This window comes from Megascapheus bottae, chromosome 1 (genome assembly GCF_031878675.1).
Source record: "Megascapheus bottae isolate mThoBot1 chromosome 1, mThoBot2.hap1, whole genome shotgun sequence".
Taxonomy (NCBI): Eukaryota; Metazoa; Chordata; class Mammalia; order Rodentia; family Geomyidae; genus Megascapheus; species Megascapheus bottae.
Genome location: NC_143509.1, coordinates 3,864,544 through 3,885,735, shown reverse-complemented (window position 1 = coordinate 3,885,735; position 21,192 = coordinate 3,864,544). Strand labels below are relative to the sequence as shown.

The 21,192-nt window shown below is 52.4% G+C and overlaps 1 protein-coding gene across 2 annotated transcripts in view; it reads right to left on the bottom strand.

The window, feature by feature from the left end:
* The window catches only part of Olfm2 (olfactomedin 2), a 45,203-nt gene that overhangs the window by 22,221 nt on the left and 1,790 nt on the right, over positions 1-21,192 (bottom strand). Inside the window, exon 1 of one of the 2 annotated variants that reach the window (XM_090337009.1) lies at positions 14,066-14,247. The exons of the other annotated variant lie outside the window; for it this stretch is intronic. Coding sequence (XP_090193135.1) covers positions 14,066-14,200 — 135 coding nt within the window. The 5' untranslated portion in view covers positions 14,201-14,247. Of the gene's footprint in view, positions 1-14,065; positions 14,248-21,192 lie in introns of those variants that run through there. 2 annotated transcript variants of the gene reach the window in all.

Here is a 21,192-nt window from a genome sequence, read left to right as displayed (position 1 = left end):
TATGTGTGTGTGTGTGTGTGTGTGTGTGTGTGTGTGTGTGTGTGTGTGTGTGTGTGTATTGGTCCTGAGACTCAGGGCATAGGCCCTGTCTCTAAGTCTCTTTGCTCAAAGCTAACTCTCTACCAGTTGAATCACAGGTCCACTTCCAACATTTTGTTGGTTAATTAGAAATAAAAAAAATATATAGACTTTTCTACCAGGGCTGGCTTCGAACTGAAATCCTCAGGTCACAGCTTCTTGAGTAGCTAGGATTATAGGCATGAGCCACTGGTACCAGACCGGACTTGGGAATTTATTCTCCACATCTTAGGACCTGAGCCAAGCTTTGTCTGTCTCACTACCCGGGTCCACCCCTGCTCTAGTTGCACTAGGCAGAAACCAACTCAGCACCCCGCCCCCAACACCCTTCTCCTCCAAATTCTCAAGCCTTTGAATATTTATCACCCATGATTGACGAGCCCCCCCACACCCGGATTAATGAGAGTAAGAGGATTTTATCCTTCCAATGTGATTATCTGAAATTCATTAACATGGATTTATGGTTCTTTCTCAAGGATTATTATTACAGGGTTTTCGCCACAAGTTAATATACATGTTATTCTTCAAGATTTGGGTATTTTAAAACTGGGAGTGTAAGTAGTTCAGAACATTTGCATTTCATCACAAATTACACACACACACACACACACACACCAAAAGACTTGAGAAAGCTGGGCGTGGTGGCTCACACCTGTAATCCTAGCTACTCAGGAGGCTGAGATTTGAGGATCAAAGCTCAAAGCCAGCCTGGGCACTAAAGAATGTGAGACTCATCTCCAATTAACTACCAGAAAACTGGAAATGGCGCTGTGGCTCAAGTTGTAAAGAGCTAGCCTGGAACTGAAGAGCTCAGGGACAGCTTCTAGGCCCAGAGTTCAAGTCCCATAACTGACTAAAGAAGAAAAAGACTTGAGAGACCTTAGCTGGGCATGGTGGTACATGCCTATAATCTCAACCCTTAGAAGGGTCAAGCCCCATGACCCACAAAAAAAAAAAATAAGATTCATGCTGAGATCTAAGGATGATAGTTCAAAGCCAGCCCACACAGCAAAGTTCCTGAGACTCTTATCTCCAATTAAACACAGAAAAAGCCAGAAGTAGCACCATGGCTCCAGTGGTAGAGCACTAGTCTTGAGCAAAAAAAGAAGCTCAGCAACAGTGCCCAGGTCCAGAGTTCAAATCCCAGGACCAGCACAAATAAAGCTAAAAAAAAAATAAAAATTTAAAGACTTTAAAGCAAGAAAAAAAAAAAAGTTGAAAGTATGGTTCAATTGTTAGAAAGCATTTGTGAGGCAATGCAAGGCCAAAAGCTGGGGTCTTTAGGAGAACATGCCAAATGGAAGTTGCCCCCATCTGAGCTGTCCCCAGCCTCAGTTGCTTTGTTCATGATGGCACTATGACAAGTCCACTGGCCCATGCTAACTGGGACAATTCGGGTCCACCCATCACTTCCTGCCTGTCCTGGCCTTCATAAATTGCAGACATTTTCTGCCAAGGCATAGCCAATCAACTGTCGCCTTTTCTTGGCCCTTCTCTCTCCAGCTCAAGAGCTACAGGGCCATTTCCAGCTTTGGGGGGTTAATCGAAAATAGTCTCCCAGACTTGCTTGTCCAGGCTGGTATAGAACCACAATCCTCAGATTTCAGCCTCCTGAATAGCTCGGATTACAAGCAGCCAGCTCATGAGCTAGTTTTGTTTGGATTCCCCTCTGCCTTTTAGGGAATCCCACCCAGACAATCTCATTTGCATATTCAATTACTCTTTCTTGAGCGCAACTTTTCTCATTATTCACTTGTTGGTTTACTTTTACTGGTTTGCTTGGTTGACTGGCTGGTTGGGGTTTTTTTGTGTTTTGGGGTTTTTTTTTGAGAGAATGCCTCAAAGCTGACATTGAATTTTTAATTTTTTTTTTAAATTTGTGCCAATTTCAGGAATTGAACTCAGGGCCTGAGAGCTACCTCTGATCTTTTCTGCTAGAGGCTAGTGCTCTATCACTTGAGTCACAGTTCTACTGCTGTCATTTTTTGCTAATTGATTGGAGATAAAAGTCCCATGGATTTTCCTGCCTAGGCTGGCTTTGAACTGCAGTTCTCAGCTCTTGGCCTTCCTGAGTAGAAATGTCTTCAAGGAAGAAATGTATCCTGGGAAAATGGCTCCTTTCAGCACAAAATGCATTTAAGGAAAATGTTTAAGGGAGAAAACTTATCTTGGGGACATATATTTGCCTTGGAGGGAAAGTGTAGTAGAATCCCTCCTTTCTGTGAGAAGATGCTCAGCTTCAATGACCTAAGTTTAATGGGCAGAGATCCATCTCAGAATCTCTGGCCCAACTGACCAAACTGTGACTTCCTCCAACCAGGCCACACTTTTGTGGTCTCCACCCCGCCCCCCCCAAGATGCCCTTCAACTGTGAATCCACCAATGGATAAGTCCACGGATGATGTCAGAACCCCCTGTGAGCCAGTCACAGAGCAGGCTTTCAACCCATGCACTTTCTAGTCACAAATCACAACACTCAGAATCCCCAGGCTGAAAGGAAAAAGGACAAGAGATGTCAGAAAGAAAAGGTGGAGTTCAGTCAGACCGTGGCTCAGGTCTGTAATCCTAACTACTCAGGAGGCTGAGATCTGAGGATCGTGGTTCAAATCCAGCCCAGGCACTAAAGACCGTGAGACTCTTATCTCCAATTAATCACTAAAAAAGGGGAAGTGGTGCTGTGGTTCAAGGGGTAGGGCGGTAGCCTTGAGCTGAAGAGCTCAGGGACAACACCCAGGCCCAGAGTTCAAGTCCCATGACCCACCAAAAAAAAAAAAAATGGATGGAGATCCTTTCGGGGGTGAAAGGACACCCCTCTTTGATAAAAGGATGGGGGAGATGGAGGAAGAGTCTGGAAATAAGACTGAATTGTTAGGAACTGTATTCATGTCTGTGATGATAAAGAAGCTTGTGCTAATGAGGCTTTTAACTGCACCTGGCTCTGCCTCACACCAGGCATCTTTCTAGGCATCAGCTCATAATTAATCCCAAGGAGAGAGGGAAGAGACTCAGGTGAGGGGAGACCCGGCTCACAGTTCTGTATCCTTAGGTGGCAGTGGTGACGCCAGATAGATAGATAGGCCATATATATGCGTCTATATTATTTCTATGATTTACTTTGGGGGCCTGAGGTTCAAACCCAGGGCCTGACTCATGGGAGTCGTGCTGTACCACTTGAGCTATGCCTCCCACCCTTAGTCTCTTGCTTGACTCAAATGTCCCTTCATGGTTCTCTGGAAAGAGCTGCAGGCACCCCCCAGGCTGCCCCTGCTGGCTTTTGTTTTGGTTTGTTTTGCAGTAATGAGGACTGAACCCAGGGCTTACAGGGCAAGTGCTACATCACAGAGCCACGCCTCTACTGTGGAACCCCGCCTCAACAGCTAAACACGCCCCACCCCAAGCCCCACCCCTGACACTGAGCCACACCCTCTCCGATTGTTATCTTTGAGGGCTAATTTTGCCAGGTGTTCCCAGGGACTTTTGAAGATTTGGTTATTGAGGTCCCCCAATACACTAGGATTGTGTGACTTCAGCAGGCGTCCATGCTTGGGACATTATGGACTATCTGGACACAGGTGTGAGTAGTCATGTGTATACATTTATCCAGGCTCTGAGCATAGGGGGACAGATGGGAGGACATGACCTTTGTGTTATTGCGGAAGACTGGGTACAGACAGAAATGCACAGCAAAGTAGACACCGGTGCCTCTCACCTGTAACCCTAGCTACTCAGGAAGCTGAGATCTGAGGACAAAGGTTCAAAGCCAGCCTGGGCAGGAAAAGTCCATGAGACTCTTACCACCTTAAGTGGAAAAGCTTAGGAACAGCACCCAGGTCTTGAGTTCAAGGCCCACGACCAATAACACACAACAATTCTGTACTGAATATTCATCGCTTTTACACCATCTGAAGTTGTAAAATCCTAAAGCAAACGATCAGAGGCCAGGGGCCAGCTGTCCTGTGAGTGTGTACAGCTCTGTGAGAATCTCTACATCTGAGTGTATCTTCGTCTAGTTAACTCTTCTGTGCTCATTGGTGCCCCAGGGACAACAGGCAGCCTGCCTTACTTTGCCCATACCTCACGAATGGCACAACCACACCATGAAACACACTCCTCCCACAGGAAAACGCCTCCCTGTGAATAACCAGGGTTCCCCCTGCACGCTGGCCGTGTCCATGTTATGTCCACTCAAAAGCCACACGCATTCCACCTGTCGGTGAATGCTCAAGAACAGCAAAGCTGGGCACTAGCTTATCTACTTAGGAGGAGTCCATGGGGAAAGCGAGAATCACAGTTCTAGGCCATCAGGGGCACCAAGATGGAAAAGACTCCATGTCAGTGGTGGGGTGTGGTGGCCCTGTCATGTCGGGATGTCAGGAGCACAGATCAGAGGATGGCAGTCTAAGCCCATCTCAGGCACGAGACAAGAAGACCGGAACTGGAAAAAGGAGTTGGAAGTGAAGCTCTGCTGGAGGTGTGGCCTAAAGCTGGGGGCGTGGCTTATGAGGTGGGCGTGGCACAAGTGGTAAGGGGTGTGGCTTACTAATGGGGCGTGGTTAAAGGGGGCGTGGCTCAATGATAGGGCCTGGCTCAGCGGTGGGGACATGGCTGGTGACCAGGCATGGCTGAGTGGTAGAGGGTGTGGCTCTGGTGGCAGAAGGGTGTGGCTCACCCAGAGCCCGATGCCCTGAGTTCAAACCCCAGTACCACTAAAACACAAAAAACGGAGGCCGGGAGCTTGGCCTAGTGGTAGAGTGCTTGCCTAGCATGCACGAAGACCAGGGTTCGATTCCTTGGTACCACATACTTAGGAAAAGCCAGAAGTGGTGCTGAGGCTCAAGTGGTAGAGTTCTAGCCTTGAGAAAAATCTGGCCCTGAGCTTAAGCCCAGGACTGGTTAAAAAAAAAACACACACACACACTGGTTAAAAAACAAAAATGGGACAGCTGTGCCCTTGCATGTGTCACCCGGATGTCACTTGCACCCACCTGCCAGCACCGGCAAACACTACACTCCTCTCAGGGGGAGGTGACATTTGTGCACCCTCTGCCAACTGCCTAGTGGCTTCCTAGCCAGCTCATTAGCGTTGCGGTGAGGGCTGAAGTGTTCCCGCAGAGCTGATGTTTTACTAATAAGCTGGGTGTCCTGCTGGGATCCCCAAGGCCAGCTGGGGTTCTGATGTCCTGCTGGGGTCACGTGGTGCTCACAAGGGCTAATGGAGTCAGCCCCAGCTGAAGTCAGAGAAGCAGCAAATCCTTCCTTCTCACCAAACCTAATGTCTGTGTGTGTCACATCCACAGTCCCATTTCCAGATAGTTAGGGACCCAGGCACCCCCAGGGGGTCACATTTACAGCTGGATCTCTAGATCTGGCATTGTGCCCAGAGCTGTGCCACACTGATGGGTGCCACACTGGGGGTGGCTTCTCACCTGTCATTTACAGTGAGGGCTGGGACAACAGACCTGTCATGGCGCTGAAGGCTGTGCTACTCTCTGGAGCAACTGATACACTAAGGGATTTTGTTTGTTTGCTGGTTTGAACTCAGGGCCTCATGCTGTTCAGCTTCCTTGCTCCTAGCTCGTGGTCTACCACTTGAGCCATGCCTCCAGCCTGGCTTTTTGCTGGTTAACTGGCAATGGAGATTCTGGGTCTTTTCTTCTCCAGGTTGACTTTGAATCAAGAGCATCTAGGTCTCAACCTCCTAAGTAGTGAAGACGACCGTGGTGAGCCACCAGCACAGATCAGATCTGAATCGCACGGGTTATAAAGTTACAGCATGAACGGCTTCAATCATACACTGGGCTAAAACATACGCGTTTGGTAGCTAGACAGTGTAATGGAGAGATAACATTTTCCCTTTGTGGTGGGCCAGCCTCTGGATGGGGAGCAGGGATGAGGCTTAGTGACCCTCAGGGGTCTAACAGGAAGACGGATTTCCAAGGAGGAAACTGGGGGCTCTAAAGTCATGAGTGGGAGAAAAGCCCCCAAAGACAGCAGAGCAAACCGTACATCAAGAGCTTCGGGACCACCAGATAGGGTGACTCACACCTTTAATCCCAGCACTTGGGAGGCTGAGACAGGAGGATCGTGAGTTCAAGGCTACTCTGGACTCCACAGTGAGACCCCCATCTCAAAGACTTATAAAAACAAAAAAAAAATTACAAAGAAAGACCTGAAACTCAACCCGATTGACCCTCCAGTGCCGCAGGGACTGGAGCTGGGGGAGGGGCGTGACTCAGTGTGTAGTTTGAGGTTCTTCCATGGATTTTCCCAAAAGCTGTAGATCCCCTCATGTCTCTGGCATCCCCGCCACAGAGCGATGCCAAGCCCAGGAGTTGGTGTGTAAACACCCCCAATTTGTCCCATCCATAAAACCACGCCCCTTCTGGCCCCGCCCAGACTTGTGAGCCCCGCCCAGCCCTTCCAGACAGGACCTTCTCTTCAGTCAGGTTCAAAGCCCTCCCTTCCACAAGCCTGAGCACACTTCAGGGTCAGGCAGGTGGCCAGCTGCCACCTGCACCCCTTGGCCACCTTACCCTTCCAGATGGATGGATGGGGCCACAGGGAGCAGGCTGTGATAAATTAATCATCCAGCTGGAGTGAGCTACCACCCTCCGCCATCCATTCATTGGCTGGGTCCCTCTCGAGGGAGGCCAGAGGAACCGCAGGGCAAGGGGAAGTGGCTCGCTTCATTAATTAGTTCTAATTGAGATATCTTTACAAATATCCTTCTATTGAAGGACACGATTCCATCTGTTTCCGGGGAATTTTGTCACCTCTATTTATCTCTTGGCCCTGGAGGAGGACTGAAATGAAAAGATAAGAAAGAGGACTAGGCAGAGGGTTGGGGTGCGCTCTGTGGGTGTGCTTCTGATAATGACACCTGAGGTGACAGGGGACGAGGAGGAAGGCCCACTCTGAGCAGGGAGAAAGAGACAAGAGGCAGAGACTGAGGGCCGCTCTGAAACACTGGAAGAGACAAGCAAAGAAAGTTTGCAGCAGAGAGGACCAGAAATGGGACAGATGGAACCATGGCTGGGCAGACAGATTTTCCACTGTCTTTTCCAGCCTCCATCGCCTGCTCTCCTCAGCTCCCCAGCCTCCACCCCCACCCATCCACAGCTCACAGCAGCCACACTCGTTTCTGATTCCTCTGTGGCCCTGGCGCCCTCCCCTCCTCTCCCTCCTCACCCCCTCCCTGCACAATCATCTCCCTTGTTCTGAATAAGCTGCAGCTGTGGTCGAGCTGTTTCTCCTGGAGGCCAGCGCTGGGTGTCTGGGTCCTAAAGACACAGCTTCCGGGGTGGCCGTGACAGGACAGGGATAGCAGAAGGAATGGGAATTTGGGTGCACATTTTCACTCCCTGCTCCCATCTGAGCTCATTCTCAAGTGTCCCAGGGGATCAGACACCCCTCCCCACCACACACACACCAAACTCTCTGGGGCTTTCATCCTCAACCACTCATCTACTTCTTCCTGTCAGGAGACCTCACAAGTTTGAGATTTGTTCATTCTCTCTCTCTCTCTCTCTCTCTCTCTCTCTCTCTCTCACACACACACACACACACACACACACACACACATACACACACACCTCCTACTTCCTGGCAAGAGCCTATGGTAAGAAAAAATCCCAGAGAGATAGACAGATGCAACAGGCAGGCAAACATAGACACATAGAGATGTCCAAGAGAAACGAGAGACAATCAGAAACCAAAGAGACACAGGGAAGCAGAGACTGAGATAAACTCAGAGACAGAGGAAGAGAGAGATACACATTAAAACACAGAAATAGGGCTGGGAGTTTGGCCTAGTGGTAGAGTTGCTTGCCTAGCATGCACGAAGACCCGGGTTCGATTCCTTGGTACCACATACATAGAAAAAAGCTGGAAGTCGTGCTGAGGCTCAAGTGGTAGAGCTCTAGCCTTGAGAAAGTCCAAGGACAGTGCTCAGGCCCTGAGCTCAAGCCCAGGACTGGCAAAAATAAAAAAAATAAAAAAACAGAGAGATAACCACCCATGGTCACTGAGAGTGACTGTGTGTGTGTGTGTGTGTGTGTGTGTGTGTAGTGTCTGTGTGTGTCTGTGTCTGTGCTAGTACTAGTGATTGAACTCCGGGCCTGGGCCCTGTCCCTTGGGTTTTTCTCTCAAAGCTGGTGCTCTACTACTTGAACCACAGTTCCATGTCTCCTTCTGGCATTTTTTGCTGGCTAACTGGAGTTAAGAGAGTCATGAATTTCCTGCCTAGGCAGGAACTTAGATGATCACACCCAGCCTCCTGAGTTGATTACCAACGTGAGCCACCAGATCCCAGCGACACTCTCATCTTACGGAACTAAAGACGACGCCCTAAACATCTCTGGCCAAATTCCTCTGCGTACTGGAACCTCTCTGACCACCCGGGACATTTCCACACCTATCTCAAAACTTTGGTCTGCTTGCAATTTTCCCTTTGCCCTATAGGATGCCGGTCGCCTCTTGCCACTGAGACTTCCATCTCTCTTCCTTCTCTCTGGAGGGTGACTGCCTCTCCCTTCACTTGGCTTAAAGTCCTTTCAGACTTTAAGACTCAATTAAGGAGCTGGAGATGTGGGTCTGTGCTTGCCTAGCATTTGTTGGGGGGGAGGGGTAAGGACTCAATTTAGGCATCACCACCTCCAGGAAAATTCCATTGCAACCAGGCTGGTTTTGGTACCTCTCCTCTGCCCCCACAACGTTCTGGAAATATCCCTGTCACTACCCATACCATGCCATGTCACAGGGACTGCTGATGGGATTGAGCTAGGATCTTGGCGGAGGCTCTAGTCAGGGCTTTTTGACCTACAGAGGACATCCAGGGCTTCTCTCCCACAGGCTAGGCAAGTCCTATACCTGGAAGCCACGCCCCATGACAAAGCCACGCCCAGTACAAACCCATACCCAGTCGTATGGCCACACCCACAACCCAACCACGCCCCACCACAGGCCACGCCCCCACCAAACAGCCACACCCCCGGCAGTGAGTCACAACCCCAAACCACGCCCCCTACAAATAGGCACTGAGTCTGCATCTTGTCACTTAGCAGAAGCCAGCTGTCCACAGCTGAGAACAGGTAAACATGGTTGCTGGGGGTCAGGTGCTGCTTTCCACCTCCTTGACCTTGACTCTGGTCCAGCTCCCATCCTCACACACCTGGAGAAGCGTGCATGCCTGTGTTATCGTTTGTTGTTTTTGAGTTAGGCTCTCATCACTGGCCTTAAAACTCAACAACATCCTCCTGCTTCAACTTCCTGTGTGCTGGGACTCTAGGCATGTCCTATTATGCCCTGCTCTTAGTATTGTTCTCCTGCAGACAACCCTCCATAGCATTCATTCTGTTTCATGCATACATTTAACTAGTATTTACTCAGCACCTACTATATGCTAAGGTTGCAGACTAGACACTGTGACTAACAGTCACCAAATGGCTTGAAAACAAATGAGTAAAACAAAAGCCCCACCTACAGGACAGGACCTTATATGATATGGAGAATCCATGAAGATACGTGTGTGTGTGTGTGCGCGCGCGCGCGCGCGCACGCCAGTCCTGGATTTGAACTCAGGACCTAGGCACTATCCCCAAGCTTTTATGCTCAAGACCAGCACTCTACCGATTGTACCACAGCCCCACTTCAGACTCGTTGATGGTTAATTGAAGATGAGTTTCATGGATTTTACTGTCTGGGCTGGCTTTGAACTGTGATCCTCAGATCTCAGCCTCCTAAGTAGCTAGGATTACAGGTGCCTGCCACTGTGCCCAGCTCAGACAAGATAAAGAAGTCAGCAATACAAAATCTGTTAGAGGTACAATCAGAAAAAAGAGGACAAGGAGAGGCCAGGCAGTATACAGACATCCAATTTAAAGTACCTACAAGACATCTCCCCATGAAGCTATGACTCTAGGCACTTCCTTCCCTCATCTGCTCTTAATCTCCCCCTCACCCATACTGTACTAGTCAAGACTGAACTTTAGTACAATTCTCATTTCTACCCCAGGACTTTTGTACATGCTTCTGCCTGTAACTTTCTCTCTAGATACCCTTCCTCCCTTCCTTCAGATTCTGCAGATTCTGCTTTGCTTCTGGGGTGAGGGGAAGCTCTGGGGCCGGGGAGGGGTGATGTGCCCCCTCTTTTATTGCTTCAATGCTTATGTTAAAACATAAGATAAGCCGGGCACTCATGACTCACGCCTGTAAGCCCAGATACTCAGGAGGTTCAAAGCCAGCCTGGTCAGTAAAGTTTGTGAGACTCTTATCTCCATCGAACCACCAAAGAGCCAGAAATGGAACTGTGAAGCCAGGCAGGGTGACTCACACCTGTAATCCTAGCTACTCAGGAGGCTGAGATCCGAGGATCACGATTCAAAGCCAGCTTGGGCCCTAAAGAACGTGAGACTCTTAACTCCAATCCCTTAGTAGAAAACGGGAAGTGCGGCTGTGGCTCAAGGGGTAGGGCAGTAGCTAAAGAGCTCAGGGACAACGACCAAGCCCAGAGTTCAAACTCCATGACAGAAGAAGAGGAAGACGAAGGAGAAGAAGAAGAAGGAGAAGGAGAAGAAGAGGAGGAGGGGGAGAAGGAACAAGAAGAAGAAGAAGAAGAAGAAGAAGAAGGAGGAGGAGGAGGAGGAGGAGGAGGAGGAGGAGGAGGAGGAGGAGGAGGAGGAGGAGGAGGAGGAGGAGAAGAGATTCTCCTATCTCTGCCTCCCGTGTAGCTGAGATTATAGGTGGGCCCAACCTGAGCTTAGGTCTCTTCCTCCTGCCCTCCCTCCCACTTCCTTCTTTTGTGGAACTGGGATTTGAAATCAGGGCCTCATGCTCAAGCTTGGGCTTTGGTATTGATTGGGAAAGCACTGAAGAGGCCTGTGCTGAAGGCTGCTTAAACATTTCCCACGCTTTCTGGGAACAAGAAGGTGCTCCCTAAATGAAACACCCCTGCCCTTCTTCTCCTCCCTTCCCTGCAGTCCTCACAAAGCTGAGAGGGAGACTGGAGGAAGGCAGAAGGCAGAAGATACAGGTAGACCTGCTGCAGGCTCTGGAATGGCAGACAGCCTGGCAAGAGGGCTGCCAGCATGAAGACTGCTGGAGGATTTACAATCTCCAGGGAGAAGCCGTTCTGCCAAAGGCTCTCCTCCAGCGGAGATGGTTTATGGCTGGGAAGGACCCAAAGCTGGAGGCAGGGGCAGGCTTCCTCCGGCTTGGTCTTCTCCATGCTTGGGAGTGGGGGTGGGGGAGAAACTGCTTGTGTGGATAATGGAGTGGAGAGGGAATTCACGCTGCTGAGATTTCTAAATCCATCTGCCTCTCCCAAATTAGCCTTCGCGGCCATCCCACCATCTCTCACTGAGCACCTACTGTGTGCCTGCCTGCTGCGCCCATTCCCTCTCCTCAGTCCCCAGGAAGTAAACTGGATTTAGACACACTTAAGTATTTATTCCAGCTGAGCACCGGCGATAACCATCTGTCATCCTAGCTATCCAGGAAGCTGAGATCTGACGGCCGTAGTTCAATGCCAGCCTGGGTAGAAAAGTCCGTGAGACGCTTATCTCTAGTGAACCAACCAAAAGCTGGAGGTGGAGATGTGGCTCAAATGGTAGATGGCCAAAAGAAAAAAAAAAGGCTAAGGGCTAGTGCTCAGGCCTTAAGTTCGAGCCCCAGTCCTGGCATATGTGTGTGCGCACACACACACACACACACACACACTACCCAGGGGGTAGGATAGACTCAGTTCTCCTTGACTAATGAGCAAAGTGAAGTTTAGAGAGATTAAATAATTTCCCCCAGGGGTCATAACAGCTACTAAATTGCAGGCTCGAATTCAACCCCAGATATAGTTAACTCAAAATGCTACCACTAACTGATCATCTGCTATGAAAGGCAGTAGACTGGGAACTTTCCAATACAACATGTTGGACACACACGCGGTGCTGGGTAGTTCTGTTGGAGACATAAAATGAAGGCCTGGGAATAGGGCTTAGTGGTAGAGTGCTTGCCTAGAATGCATGAAGCCCTAGGTTCGATTCCTCAGTCCCACATACACAGAAAAGGCTGGAAGTGGTGTTGTGGGTCTAGTGGTAGAATGGTAGACTTGGGCTAAAGAAACTCGGTGCCTGGGCAGATGGATGGCTGAACGATAGATGATGGATAGTGGAAAGAAGGCTGCGTGGATGGCTGGGTGGGTACAGAGATGGTTGCAGGATGGATGGATGGATGGATGGATGAGTAGAGAGATTGATGAAAGGATGGATGATGGATGATGGGCGACAGGTGATGAATGATGATGGCTGGGTGCAGGGATGGATGATGGATGGAAAGACAGACTGGGCACGAGACGAGCTGGTGGATGCCTGGATGGATGGATGGACGGGAATCCGGACAGCAGGACTCTCCCCACAGCAGTCACTGGAGACTTCCTCTCTGATCAGTGTGAGGTGCATGGAGAAAGTTGGGGGGCGGGAAAGGTAGTTTCTCAGACTCCTCAGAACCCCTCGTGTCACAGCCCCATCCCAGGACCCACCGGCAATCGTTTGGTATTTTCACCTCACCCACAAATCCCCTTGGCAAGGCACAGGAGGAGGAGGGGACACACACGACACCAGCCTTCAGCAGGTGACAAGAATCAACCCAGCTACAAAGGCGCCAGAGCAGAGGCACCGGGGCCTTCTCATGTACACTTGCACACATGAAAACATGCCACGCGTGCACACTGACACACTTACGGAATCCCCTGTCACTCATGCACGAGGGCCATGATGTGCATGCCAAGACAGCAAACCCATTGGCAAAGACTTATTGGCACACAGTGGCACGCGCCTCCATGCATGTGCACACACAATTCCAGTTCGGAGACTTGTGTGTGCACACAGTCTACATGCCAGCGCCGGTGTTTGCACAGGGGCACGCATGTGTGCGTGCATGGACACACTCACACTCGGGAGGAGAGAGAGGGGAACTTGGCTCTGGCTTCAGTCTCCTCCCCCATATCTATGCATACCCCAAGACACAGGCAGCAACATACACACACATGCCCAGACAGAGCCTGGCAATGTCACTCCATGTCACACACACACACACACACACACACACACACACACACACACTCTGGGTTCATCTAGTGGCTTCCAGTGTGAGAACTTGCACCTTGTGTCCAGCTCAGGACCACCTCTGGGCAGAGCCCCCCACAAATACTTGTGTGCACCCTGAGCGAGCCGAGCCCCCTTTCTTTCTGGGAGGAGCAGTGTAATGGTTGGGGGGGGATAGATAGGTGGGGGGGTTGGCACGGCCTGGGCCCTTGCCTTGTATTGGGGTGAATCGTGCAAAGACATTGGGGCAGGTGGGGAGGGGCCGGGCTGGGGCGAGTTTGCAAGGGGGGCGCCCCCTTCCTTCTGAAGAGAGGGGAAGCCAGGACACCGAGGGGGAGGGGAGGGGGTGGCCCCATCCCCACCCCCCACCCACACACCTGCCAGCCAGGGTGGGCAACTCGAGGGGGGGTGCAGAAAGAGTTGGCACTTGGGAGGGAGAGGAGAGACAGCGGAGAGAGAGGTGCAAAGTCTGAGACAGCGCCGCAGGGATGGAGACCAGACAGGGGAGAGAGGGGGAGACTGAGAGAGGGAGGAAGTGTGCCGAGACAGGCGGAGCCGCCCCCTCCCCAGACCACCCGCCCCCTCTCTCCCGGGGTCCCCCTCCCCCTGGCACCCCACTCCGCTGGGACCCGCTCCATTCCGCAGCCCTGGCCGCCCCCCTCCCGGGGTGTGTGTGGGGGGGAGCTGGAGGGAGCCCGGCTCCGTTCATAATGGACCCCCCTATCCTCCTCCTCCTCCTCCCCTCGGGCACGGCGAGCCGCGGGGGGCCGCGGAGGGGTCTCGGGGCTCCCTCCGCCCCCGCCCCGCCACGGCCGGGTCCTGGGGGGCTGCGGGGACCGGGGGTGACGGGGTGACGGGTGGCCCGCGCCCCCCCCCCCCCCCCGCGCACTCACGATCTTCTCGGAGGAGCCGGCGCGGGGCGCGGTGCCGTTGAGCCCCACGAGCGAGGGCAGCGTCTGCGACATCCAGTTGGTGACCATGGCCATGGTACTCAGCACCGCCCCGATCTTGAGCAGCGGCACCGACATCGCGGCCCCGCCGCATGCCCCGCCGGCCCCCCGGCGCCGAGGGGGACCCCGAGGAGGAAGACGCCGCCCCCCCCCCCGCTCTCGATCCCCGCCGTGCGCCGCCCCGCGAGGGGGGACCCCTCGACCCAGCCGTGCGCCGCCCCGCGAGGGGAACGGGGGACCCCCCGAGACGGAGGCAGAGCGGGGACCCCCCGCGGTCCACCACGGTCTGGGGGCCACCCGGGACGCGGGCTGCGGCTGGGCGCCTCGCGGGCGCCGCTTATAAAGCGCTGGCCCCCCGCCCCCCTGCACCCCGCCTCCCGCACCCCGCCTCCGCGCCGGGCACTTCCAGCCGCCTGACGTCACGGCTCCCGCCCCGAGCCTGGCGGGGGTCTGGGGGCGCCCCCACCCCGGCCTCCGCACCCCCTCCTCTGGGGCCAGCAGGTGGGGGACCCCCCACTTTCTAAGTCTGTCCCTCCCGGGGGGGCTCCCATCCCCTCCCCCCGAGGGTCTCCCGGGGCCCTGCGGAGACCCCACCCTGGAGAGGGGGTGCGGCCCATCACGACCCCCCCCCCGGAGCTGGCAGGGGGCAGTGGGGGTCAGCACGTCTCCACCCACCTGCTACAGCGAGGGCTCCCCCAAACGCGGAGGGACACGGGGGAGAGACGGGACCCCCTTACTCTGGGGGAGAGACAGGACTTCCGTGCGCTCTAGGGGACAGACAGGGCCCCAAGCACGCGGGGAGGGGGGGACGGGACCCCCATGCGCCACGGGGGGGACGGGACCCCCATGCGCCACGGGGGAGGACGGGGTCCCCATGCGCTCCGGGGGAGGACGGGGCCCCCATGCGCTCGGGGGGGGGATCGGGACCCCCATGCGCTCCGGGGAGGACGGGACCCCCATGCGCTCCGGGGGGGACGGGACCCACATGGGCTCCGGGGGGAGACGGGACCCCCATGCGCTCAGGACGCACATGCGCCCCCACGCGCTCCCAGGCAGATGGCGCCCTCGTGCGCTCCCAGGGGAGGGACGGGACCCCCGTACGCTCGGAGGGGGGCTCGAGCGGGGGGGGGGGGGGACCCCGGGTGGAGCTGGGGAGCTCCCGGGCCGGCGCGGGCCCCGCGGGGTGACCAGGTCCCCGGGGCAGGGCTGGGTCGCCCCCTTCCCCCCGCCCCATCCCCAGTCCGGGATGGTGAACTCGAACCTGGGGCCGGGCGGGACTGGGCCCTGGGCGGGGCGGGGCTCGGGCCCGGCGGGCCGCGGGGCTCGGTCCGGGCGTCCGGCCGCCGCTCTGCCCCCTCCCGGCGTCCCCGCGTCACCCCGCGCCGTCGCCCGCCGTCTGGAGGCGGCCATGACTCAGCCTTTGCGGCCGCCGCCGCCGGCCAGGGCTGGCAGAGGGGGGACCGGCGCCAAGCTGGGGGGGGGGGGCGATGGCAGGGAAGTGGGGGTCGTCGCGGGCCGTTTGCGGGGCTCCCCCGGGGGACCCCCACCCCCCGGCCACGACCTCTCCGCGCCCGCCGCGCGCGCGTCCTCCACCACCCAGGGGCCGCGCAGCTCACAGGTGCTTCGGAGGTTTATTTAACACCTACTATTGTCCAGTCACCGAGAGCGGCCAGACATGCCTGACTGCGGCTGGGAGGCGACAGGACGGGGGAGGGGGGAGGAGGCCTGGTGCGGTGGCCCTGGCCGGTTCATCTCAGCCACTCAGGGGGCTGAGGTCTGAGGATTCTCGGTTCAAGGCCACCCCGGGGAAGGAAAGTCTGTGAGACTCTGATCTCCCATTAACCACCACCAAAAAAGAAACAGAAAAAGGCAGAAGTGGCGCTGTGGCTCAAGTGGTAGAGCGCCTAGCCCTGAGTGGAAAAAAAAAGCCCAGGGACAGAGCTTGGACTCTGAGTTCAAGCCTCATGACCAACAGAAAGAAAACAGAAAAGAGGATTAAAGCATCCTAGACATTGATTGATTGACTGATTGATTGATTGATTGCGGGGATTATCCTTCTGCAAGGCACCTAAGGAAAACTGCATGTCTCTCCCCTCTGCTCCTCACCCCTCCTCTCTGCTCTGTCCCACCAGCTCATCTGGGGATTTCCTGGCCACAGGGTTTGACCAAACCCCTCCAAGTCAATCCCCAATCCCCAGAAACACCCAGCATGCCTTGCCTTGGGGCGGGCTCCCCAGAGACCTCAGCCAGTGCTGCAGGATTTTGTATTTTTATATTTCGCACTTTCCCTCACCCTCTCCAGACATCTGGGCCCCTAACCACTCTCCAGCCTCTGCCCTATTTCAGTTTATTTACTTGGTTGTTTATTGTCAGCCCTGGGGTTTGAACTCAGGGCCTGGGCACTGTCTCTGAGCTTCTTTTGCACTACCACCTGAGCCACAGCTCCACTGTGAGTTTTCTGGTGGTTCACTGGAGTCTCACCGTCTTTCCTCTCTGAACTGGCTTTGAACCACGATCCTCATGTCTCAGCCTCCTGAGGGATTACAGGTACCTGACCTCCTCCTCCTCCTTCCTCTCTCTCTTTTTCTCCCCCCAACAAAGCCTTCTGCATGCTCCATAAGCAGCTTACAACTGATCTAACTTCCTCACCTCTTCCTCCTCTTCCTCTTTTTGTACTCAGGACTAGCACTCTACCACTTGAGCTACAGATCTACTTCTGGCTCTTTCTGCCGGCTCATTGGAGGGAAGGGTCTCATTGACTTTAGTCATAGGACTTGAACTCTGGGCCTGAATGCTGTCCCTGAGCTCTTCAGCTCAAGGCTATCGCTCTACTACTTGAGATAAGAGTCTTTGAACTGCAATCCTCAGATCTCAGCCTCCTGAATAGCTAGGGTTACAGGTGTGTGCCACAGACGCCTGGCTCAAGCAATTTCTTAACTAGAGACTTGCAACTAGGCCCAACAATTCCATCTCCTCCTGCCGCCCCCACAAAGAATATTTAATCAGGCCCAGAGTTTGGCCTAGTGGTAGAGTGCTTGCCTAGCATGCAGGAAGACCCGGGTTTGAGTCCTTGGTACCACATACTTAGAAAAAGCCAGAAGTGGTGCTGAGGCTCAAGTGGTAGAGCTCTAGCCTTGAGAAAAATCCGAGGACAGTGCTCAGGCCCTGAGCTCAAGCCTAAGACTGGACAAAAAAAAAAAAAAAAAAAGAAAGAAAGAAAAAGGAAAAAAAAAGAATATTTAATCAGAGGACATGGTCATGAATATTCATGAGCAGCGCTTTCCATAATGAATGAAACCACATGTCCATACCTGGAAAAGGACTAAATGAAGGCTCTATAGCAACACCAAGGAATGTCTCTTAGACTTAAAAGCAACAAGCAGGGCTGGGAGTGTGGCCTAGTGGTAGAGTGCTTGCCTAGCATGCATGAAGACCCAGGTTCAACTCCCCAGTACCACATACACAGAAAAAAACCAGAAGGATGCTGTGGCTCAAGCGGTAGAGCTCTAGCCTTGAGAAAGCCCAAGGACAGTGCCCAGGCCCTGAGTTCAAGCCCCAGGACTAAGAGGGAAAACAACAAAGAGGAGAAAGCATTCACATACAGATACCACAAAGTAGATGAACCTCAAAGTATTTTGCTAAGTGACAGAAGCTCAACAGAAAAGGACACATATTTTATGATTCCACTTAGACAAAGTATCCAGAAAATTGACAGGGACAGAGGAGATTTTGGACTGCAGGAGTCCTCACGTGGGGGTGACAGAAATTTCTTGAAACTGGGTTGGAGTGGTGGTTGCGTAACTCGGTACATTTATGAAAACATATTGAGCTGTAATACGTCAACAGGTGGATTTTATAACTCTACAAAGCTGCTCAAAAGTTGCTCACTGAAGCCAGGTGCCATGGCTCACGCCTGTAATCCTAGCTACTCAAGAAGCTGAGATATGAGGATCAAGGTTCAAAGCCAGCCCGGGCACAAAAGGACCTGAGACTCTTCAATTAACCTCTAGAAAATGGGAAGTGGGGCTTAGCTCAAGAGTAGGGTGGTAGCCTTGAGCTGAAGAGCTCAGGGACAGTGCCCAGGCCTAAGGGTAGGGTAATAGCATTGACCTGAAGAGCTCAAGGACAGTGCCTAGGCCAAGTTCAAGTCCCATGACCTCCCACACACACACACACAAAAAAGCTGCACACTGTGTGTAGCTCACGCCTGTCACCCTAGCCACTCAGGAGACCTGAGATCTGAAGATCATGGTTCAAAACCAACTGGGCCAGCAAAGTCCATGAGACTCTGATCTCCAATGAACCACCAAAAAACCAGAAGTACTGCTGTAGCTCAAAGTGGCAGAACACTAACCTTTAGTGAAAGAGCTCTGGGACAGCACCAGAGCCCTGAGTTCAAGCCCCAGTACCAGCAGAAAATATTCGAGAATTTGAATCCCTACCAAACACGTACAGACGTCTCATCATTTTCCTTTAAACAGCACAGCCTTACAGCTCTTTCTATAGCTTCAGCTGCATTAAATATTCTAAGTCACTTAGAGACAAGTCAAATTTGGCTCTGCAAAGCTACATCGTTATGCATGCAGAGATTTAGGCACCCATGACAACAACCCGAATCTCCTGAATCCCAACTCCCTGGAAATACCTGACAGGCACGCTCAGATGCCTCCAAGATTGAGATAAGGCAGACTGAGTAAGGCTTGAACTCAGGCCTGAGCTTCTTTGTGCTCAGGGCTGGAGTTCTACCACTTGAACCACAGCACCACCTCCAGTTTTGTTTTGCTTATTTAGTGGTTCATTGGAGATAGAAGTCTCATGGAGACTTTTCTGCCCGGACTGGTTCGGAACTACAATCCTCAGATCTCAGCCTCTTGAGTAGCTAGAATGACAGGCACAAGCCACCAGTGCCCGGCTTAGATTTCATTTTAGAATTCATTTTGGTTTTCTTAAAATATTGCACTAAAAAAATTGTATCTTGGCTGTTTTGTTTTAGTTTTTTGGTCAGCTGTAGGACTTGAACTCAGGGCCTGGGGGCTGTCCCTGAGCTATTTTGATCAAGGCTAGAGCTCTACCACTTTGAGTCACAGCACCACTTCCAGTTTTCTGGTGGTTCATTGAAGATAAGAATGTCATGGACATTCTTCCCCAGCCTGGCTTTGAACCATGGTCCTCAGATCTCAACCTTAGCTAGGATTATAGTCTCTGACTCCCGGCCTTGGCTGGGGTTTTTATTTTGTATGTGTGTTTTGGAATTCCTTTAAAATTTATCCTTAAGGCCAGTACTTAACTGATTTATCTTTTTTTTTTTTCTTTTTTTGCCAGTTCTGGCTTGAACTCAGGAACTGAGCACTGTCCTTGGGCTTTCTCAAAGCAATTAACTCTACCACTTGAACCATAGCACCACTTCTGGCTTTTTCCAAGTATGTGGTACCGAGGCATCGAACCAGGGTCTTCGAGTAGGCTAAGCAAGCACTCCACACACACACACACACACACACACACACACACACACACACACACACACACACTCTCTTCTTGAACTAACCAAGTTCTACCACTAGGTGTCGCCCTTACTCTGCCAGCCTCAGCCTGCCTTCCCTGCAGCAATTATGAAGTGGTTAAGGCTTTTGGTTGTAATGTCTACCTGGCATGTTTACATGTTTTGGAAGACCCTGGGAGGAGGGAAAGGAGCTGCATCTTAGCTCTAAATACCAGTGCCCTCTAGAGACGTCAAAGTTCACCTGTGTTTATGGAAGAATTTCAGATATGGGTAAATAAGTTCCGTTTGCTTTTGCTTTTATTCTTATTAATGTTTACTTGAAGGACTAGCATTAGCATCCAGGGCCATAGGCACACAGGCAAGCGTTCTCCCGCTAAGCTAGAGCCTCAATCCAAGATGGGTTTTCTTTTTCTTTCTTTCCTAGCACTATAGGGGCTTGCACTTGAGCAATTGTGCTTGCCAGCCAGGTACTCTACCACTTGAGTCTCCTCCCCAGATCATTTTGCTCTAGTCTTGTTTTGCTTAGGCCAGAACTGTGATTCTCTTCTTTTCAACTCCTCACTGGGATTAAAGGCCTGAAGCTCCACATTTGACTATTAGCTGAGATGAGGGTGTCAGAAATATTTTGCCTGGGCTGGCTTTAAACTATGATCCTCAATCCTTGTGCCTCCTGAGTAGCTGAGATTGTAGTCATGGCCTACTAGTTTTCTCTTTCATTTATTATTTTATTTTAATTAATTATGTTAGTTTTTGCTGGTCCTGGGACCTGAGCTTCTGTCCCTGAGCTTCTCTGTCAGCTGGTGCTCTACCATCTGCGCCACATCTCCACTTCCAGCTTTCTGGTGATTAACTGCAGATAAGTCTCATGGACTTTCCTGCCCAGGCTGGCTTTGAAACAGGATTTTCAGATGACAGCCTCCTGAGTAGTTGGCACACGCAGTACCACAGCTTGAACTCAGAGCCCAGGCACCGTCTCTAATTTTTTTTGCTCAAGGTTGCTGCTCTACCACTTTGAGCCACAGCGCCACTTCTAGTTTTCTCCTGGTTCCTTGGAGATAAGAGTCTCACAGACTTTCCTGCCCCAGGCTGGCTTTGAACCTTGATCCTCAGATCTCAGCCTCCTGAGTAGTTAGGATGACAGGCACGAGCCACTCATCTATTTATTTATTTATTTATTTAGCCTATTTCCTCTGCCAGAAAGTTAGGTCCAGGAAGGCAGGGATTTGCCCATTTCCTTGGTGGATTGCCTGATGCTTAACTGTATCTGTGAACACAAAGGATAAATAAAAGATCTGTAGGTAGGGGTGGGAGCCCATGGCCCACTGAAGGACTGGGGAGGGGTCTCTGACACCTCAGAAGAGGTCTGAACTCCTTTTAAGAAGGCAGCCTTTCCCCAGACCCTTTGACATTAGACCTGAGGCTGTTTTTACACACACTTGTAGTGCCCCCTGGTGGCTGCCCATGGAACTGCAACCACGGACCGGATTCCACCAGCCCCGCCCCTAGTGATGACTTCATCTCAGCCCCACCCCGTCTGCGTTTAGCCCCGCCTTCGCTGAGTTCTGATTAG